The sequence below is a fragment of the Arvicola amphibius genome, chromosome 7, assembly GCF_903992535.2.
Source record: "Arvicola amphibius chromosome 7, mArvAmp1.2, whole genome shotgun sequence".
Taxonomy (NCBI): domain Eukaryota; kingdom Metazoa; phylum Chordata; class Mammalia; order Rodentia; family Cricetidae; genus Arvicola; species Arvicola amphibius.
This window is the reverse complement of record NC_052053.1, coordinates 91,928,967-91,935,557: the sequence shown is the minus strand read 5'-3', so window position 1 is coordinate 91,935,557 and position 6,591 is coordinate 91,928,967. Positions and strand designations below refer to the sequence as shown.

The following is a 6,591-nucleotide window of genomic DNA, read 5'->3' as shown; positions in this document are numbered from 1 at the left end:
GGCTTCCCAGAAGATAACTTGAAGCAGAAACACCCTCACAGATTAGCAGCTACCCACCTGGCTGGGCTGTGAGCAGCCTAGTGATGCTCAGGTGGTCATTTCCCCTCCATGTCAGAATGCACCTTTTAATAAATCCTCTGAGTGTTGAATGTCTGGGGTGGATATGAGGCCCTTCCTAGCGGAGGGTGTGGTGTGTCACAGGTGGAGACAGGGGTGCTGTGGTCTTACATTCAGAAGGAACTGAGACGGAGAAACGGCAAGCATACTTGCCAGCTATTTGTCCTGCTGCTTGGAGCTTTCAGTCCCGACATTGAACATGGGGACCAGCAAGCCCAGCAGCCACCTCTTTCCGAAGACCTCCTGTAAGTTCTTGCGCCAGGGCCGTGCTCTCACTGCCACCCCCTTTCGAACCTGATAGCGGGTCTGTCCCCGGAGGATCAGCAGCAGCTGGTGGCAGCAGAAGCCGGCACAGGCCAGACCGACAGCAAACCAGAGGTAGAGCATGAGGATGACGAACATGTCAGAACCGAGGACAGCTCCTGCGGGGGGAAGGGAGACACCAGACCTCTTTACACCCAGGCCACGTACCCAGGCCTCCGCGCTGGCGCTTTCCGCTGCGAGGCGAGGAGAAAGGCTCACGAGCTGGAAGTTGAGATTTGTAGCAATCTCAGCTCTGCAGCCTGGGAGACGGTGGCTGAGTTCCTTGCCCCAAGTTTTCATTAATGGTTCCTGAGGAGAGGGGAAGAACCTGGGGCCTAGGGAGATGGAGAACAAGCTAGGTGAGCTCAGTGAAAAGAGCCCTCAGTATTTCTGAACCAGTCTAGACTGCACATTTCCCTAGAGGCAGAAATGCTCTCCCATTTCACTTTCTGGATTGGAAGTGGGGTGGGGTGGGGTTCACATGAGGAAAGAGGAGCCAACTTAGGACCTTAAAGAGGGAGCTGGCACCCGGGCAGCTGTCTAGACTGCAGTCAGTTCTCCCGATGAGGCTGGGAGCACTGTCTGGGAGGATCTGAGAACGTGACAGCATGATGGAGAACAGGACCGTGTCACGAGCTCATGTCACGAGCTCAGCTTCAAGGGCAGCACACAGAGCCGACTTAGAGAACAAGTTAGTCATTAATGTTAACAAAAGGAGTCACGGCAACACTCAGTCAAAGCTGTCCTGACAGTCACGTCTGCAGGCTAAGGCTCTCTGAGTCCCCTAAGGCCATCAGTTCAGCACCCTGACAGTGGGACAGCACCCGCCCTATACTGTCCAAACCCAGCTTTTTCCTGAGACTGTTTTTAAAATTCCACTAGTAAGAGATCTTATGTGCCCTCGGAGTCTGAGGTGGGAGGATTGATCCATGCTGGGGTTTGAATCTCCCAACTGTGTGGAATTGCATAGGATTCTTAGCCTTTCTGAGTTGTAGGTTGCTCATCTGCAAAATGGCTGTGATTAGGTTTCCAGGATTGCAAGGATTTGGAGTTGCCTGCGTTGTGGCTTACACCCAGTGCTGAGTATCAGGGCTCAGAGGAGGAGAATCAGACCCTCCAGCCTTCCCCCACCTTGCCAGGGTTTGGAGTCCTGTCTGGGCTGCAACTTTGTTAGCTGTAGTAAATGCATCTACCTTGACACGCCTTCCAGGCAAGAGCAGCGGGTTGAGAGTAGAACTCAAAGGCCTTTATCTCTCAGCTGGGCAACCCCACCACCACTTCCTCCAGTGAGGCTTGGGTGCCTGCTTCAGGGATGTCACTTTATAATCCATACATCTCCATGGTCTTCCCTTCCCCAGCACCTTTTTGCCCCAGCCTACTTCTTCCCAGGTTCCAGTTTTTGGACTCCTGAGAAGTAGGCTTCAATACCTGTTAGTCTGATCCATGGTGGATTCTGCAGCCAAGATGAATCGATTTGCTAGCTTGCTCATATGAAGCCTCTTCCTCAACCTTAGGAACTTGGATAGCAGGATATTCTTTGCAAAGTTAGAAACAAACAGGACCAGAAGCCCAGAGACAGAAATCTTGCTCCATTTGGCATCTAGAGAAGCCCCACCATTGTTGGGGGTATATCAAAGAGACAGACTCAAATGAGCTGGGCCATCCTGTAACCCACTTTTTTCTTGTCAGTACAAATTAGATCGGGCAGCCATGTGCAGGACAGAGACTCTCGGGGACATGGTGCCCTTCCAGCTTGAGGGAAACTGATGTGCAAGCTAGCCCTCAAGCCAGGATGTAAGCGCCTCAGAACTGTCAAGCTCAGGTCTGCCTTGCAACTGGGCCCCAGGAACATGCCAGGCAGATGGAAACCATTTCCCACAGGTTTCTAAATCAAGGCATGAGGCAAAGACTTTTCGGCTTTTTGCTGGCCCCATACAGCATCTACAAAAGGCTATTCTGGGGACCTGCTTTCTTTCTTTCAAAGTGTTTGAAGTTACCTGGCCTGGCTGCTTCAGCACCTCCAAACTATGTCATAATAGTTCCTCTTTCAGAAAACTCACAAAACTTCCTTAAGGGATCTGAAAGATTACATCATCTACTTTCCTTTGTCCTTGCCCTCCCCCCCACACCCATCTCTAACAATTCTGCCGAACCATCCCCCAGCACATTCCATAATAGATCTGGGTACAGACAGTACCCCTCCTCCCAAGACTAGGCAGGCAGGGTGGCAGAGTAGAAAAGAACAAACCCAGAATCCAACGCTGCATGGCTCAGAAACAACCTGGTGGAGCCTTTGGCTCCCTAGCCTTAGAAAAAGACAAAAAGCTGTCTCCCAGACTTGTGCTAAGGTTTGGATGTGATGAGATACATCCAGTAGGACTCAAAATAGGTACTCAACAAGGTCTAGCCACCCTTTTTCTCCTACTGGGTCTTCTAGGGGCATCAACCAACTGATACTAATCCAAATGCCATGGTACATGCCAAATGGTGTCATCTCCATCCTCGAGATAAGAACGGGGCTCACACAGGTGACACAAAGCCCAAAGGAAAGAACCCTTATCAAACGTCCTCAACTGACCTTCTCTATGGAGGGTCTGGAGTTTAGCGGCACCTGCATTTTTGGAAGTTCCGTTTTTAGACCCCCCACATAAAGGCTTTCAGGGCCTCACTTACAACTATTCAGGTGCTAATGACAGATCTTGGCCTCAGGGGTTTCTATTAAACAACTGCCTTGGTGCACCCTCTTGCCCACCTGTTCTCCTGAGAGGTAAGAGGGTTTGCCCTGGATCATTTGGACCAGGAACTGGGTAAGGAAAGTCTCAAAGGAGGAAGCTGAACAGGGGGTGTATTATGTGAAAAGAACCAGGGAAGGATGGGAAGAGTCAGTAAGGGAGGAAGCTGAACAGGGAGGTGTATGCAGGTGGAGAGGGCCAGGGAAGAATGGGAAGGGTCAGTAAGGGAGGAAGACAAGATGGATCTGGTGATGAGAAGTCTTGAATTCCTTTTCGAGTGGACATGGTGGAGGATGGCGAGACTCATTCTGAAGCCAGAACAGATGCCTGGGCACTGAGGTGGGCATGGGCTGCCTCTTTTCTCCTATCGGATCGAGGCGAGAGGCTTCCTTTCTCCCATATTTCCCAAGCCTAGCACATATGGACGGGCCTCACGCCAGACTTAAATCAAACCATTCCAAGGTCCTCCTTCTGGAACCACCCTTTTGTGTGGCTGGTGAGACGACTTGGGAAAAGATGTGTAATCAGGTTCTCTGGCTCTCCTCGTCACTCCACCTGCCTGCTCTCACACTCCACCCCCACCCACCCACCTGCCCTCCCCCATTCTGCTTATTTTGGTCTTGGCAGCCTCCTATGCCAGCACCAAGATCCAGAAGGCCCCAGAGCTCCAAGTTCTGGGCCCAGCTTCACCACCAGCCCTCCAGACATTTCCCATGGCTGGTCCTCCCTGAGCCTCTATGTTCCCACTGCCAAATGGCATAATAGTTCTATGTCTGGGAAGAGCTGGGCTATAGACACAACAGAGAATGAAATGAGGGCTCCCCTAGGGTACAACCAATTTTTTTTCAAATGTCCAGTCCAGTCTGTCCAGTTCAGTCTGGTTCAGTTCAGTCCAGGTGCATCAGGACAGTCAGGTTCTTTGTAGAAATAGGTGTTTTTCTTTGACACTTGAAGGGCAAGTCGCTGTGTTTGGGAATATGGGAACTGAGGAAGAGCACTGGATTAAACACCTGGATAAAAGCCAGAGATAGTTACTCCAGGGAAGTAAGCCACTAGGCAGGTCATTTAGTCCCAGCTAAGATTCAGTTTCTTTATCTGAGAAGTGGATCTAAGAACACCAGACACATATCTTTGTGTGCACCCTACTAATGGTAGAGAATCAAAGGTCAAAGCAAGAAAACAGTGGAAGGAAATGAAGTAGGGACAGATGCCAAGGCCAGGCAAAATAGAATGGCCTCCAGGAACAGAGTCTCCCGGGGCCAGGTATCATGGGATGTTCTTTGAGACGTACTATTCAAACCACAGCCCTCATCATGTACCTGTGGGAGCACCATGTGCCTGGCTCCAGCAGGTGTCAGAGCCTTCCAGAGGCTCAGATCCCTCACCAGACTGGATTTCTGGAGTGTGGACTTGCAGCCAATGTGGTGGCTCTGAGCTACCTGCCAACTGTGGAAGAACCTGATGGGGTCCAACTCAGGGGATGGGAGGCTGGAGGTTGGAGGTTTGAGGTTAGCCTCCTGCTGAGCACACCCTGAAGTCAAGTCTAGATTCACTGTGGCTGACTGCTGAAGGGATGTGTTAACAGGACGTGGGGGAGGGGGAGGGAGAGGGGCAGGTCAGTGGGGAACATAGCATGAGCTCTGAAGGAAAGTTGACTGGCCTGAGAGGTGTACAGCTTGGTAGCCATAATTTTTATGAATAACGTATAGTATGAAAGATGAGAAGGGTCCCAGGGAATAGAGCATGCCCAGTTAATATGAATCTCTGATAGGTTACAATCTGTTCTCTTAGCGTTGCCTCCTGAAATACTGGGCCATAATCATACCAAACAACTGTTTATCTGACACTTGGAGCTGAATATCCTGTGCTTTTATTTGAAAAACTTGGGGTTGGGCTAGGAGGCCTCGTTTGCCAGACCAGCCAAGGCCCACTCACCGGAGAAGAACTGGCTGATTGAAGTGGGCAGGAGCGTGAGGAAGGCCAGGGGATGGGCGAAGGAGATGGAAAGGACAGCTGAGATGTAGGCCACGCCGGCCACCATGGAGTAAAGACAGGCCAGCGACGTGTAGAGGCAGAAAAGGATGAAGTTGCGCATGTTCCTGCTGCCAATGCAGTTGCCGGTGAAGAAACAGTGGTGGTCGTGCCTCAGGGTGACTCGGGAGCACACTCGGCAGAAGTGGGTGCTGGGCGGTGGGCACTGAGGTCGCTGGGATGAGGTTCCCTGGCAGGTGCCCAGGTCGTCTGGGGAATTCTGGATGACCAGGACGTAATTGCCCAGGGCATTGGCTGAGAGGAACAGGAAGAGCGCCCCGTGAAGCACGGCAGGCGAGAAGAGCGGGGTGGTTGTGGGGTCCTCACGCATGCTGGGCAGGAAGAGGAAGATCTGCAGGAAGAAGGTCACCAGGGAAATGCAAAGGAAGTAGGCGGGGGCCACCACGTTGAGCAGCCGCAGGGCCAGCATCCTCCTTGGTTACATTCCTATGGGGCGCAAGGAGAGAGGAAACCTTACAGTGTTGTCCAGGGTCACCTGATGCTCTTCTCTTTGCTCGAAGGACTGGAAAGCTGTACACAAATCTCCCAAACTTTGCCCCTCGGACCACCCTTTCTGGTTTCCCTAATTTGGGACCGAGCAGGTTAGAGACCCAGAGACCACAACTGCCTGCCTCTGGCCAGACCTACTTCGATTAAGTCCCTGTTGCCTTGGGGTCATGGAGGCCAGGCAGAGGAGGGAAAGGCCCTGGTTGCAGTCCGGAGTGATTGCGTGTGGGGGAGGGGTGGGGTTTAGGGGCCGAGGGGTGGAACAGCTACAGTACACAGTAGTGGAAGCCACCCACTTTTGGGATCTCTGACTGAGGCTTCTCTAGGAGGAAGAGAAAGATCTAGTTGGGGTGGAGAGACCGGTTAGACTTGGAAATCCTAGTTCGCCCCTCCCCCCCTCCTGTCTTGAGCAATGTTCGGTGACCTCACAGGTTACCCGAGGCTCTCTGGAAGGAGTTGTGCTGTAGACCATGGTGTGAGTTCGCTTGTGTGCGACTTTATGTGTTATCTGTGTGCATCTGGGTTTGTGTGTGTATACCCACCCCCTGCCACCTGGCTTTTTTCTTTTAAAAATCAATTAAACAATCGATAGTGTTCAGAGGCTGGGTAGGGTGGAGGTATAGCTAGACGGCTTGTGCCAGTGGGTCCTGATCAGTTCATTTTCCAGCCGCTGATTGCCCTGACTGTTTCTATAAAATCTTCCCAAAGAGTGTTTTCCTTTGAGGCAATGAAATTGAAATCCCCCATTCGCACCCGCCTTTCGCTTTCCTGGCGGGAGAAACCCAAACAATCCCCAAGGCGCCGGAACCCTTTCGACGCCAAGAAGCCCGTCCTGGGTGGACTAGAGGATGCTTGGCAGCTTTTCCTGGGATGACAACCCTACACAGAGCCAAATGCAGCC

The 6,591-nt window shown here is 51.9% G+C and overlaps 1 protein-coding gene across 1 annotated transcript; it reads right to left on the bottom strand.

The window, feature by feature from the left end:
• Positions 1-273: 273 nt before the first annotated feature.
• On the bottom strand, positions 274-5,613 carry Zdhhc22 (zinc finger DHHC-type palmitoyltransferase 22). Its single transcript, XM_038335714.1, has 2 exons — positions 5,088-5,613; positions 274-539 (listed from the first exon to the last, which is right to left on the bottom strand). The coding sequence occupies exons 1-2, from the start codon at positions 5,611-5,613 to the stop codon at positions 274-276; spliced, it is 792 nt and encodes a 263-aa protein (XP_038191642.1).
• Positions 5,614-6,591: the final 978 nt, after the last annotated feature.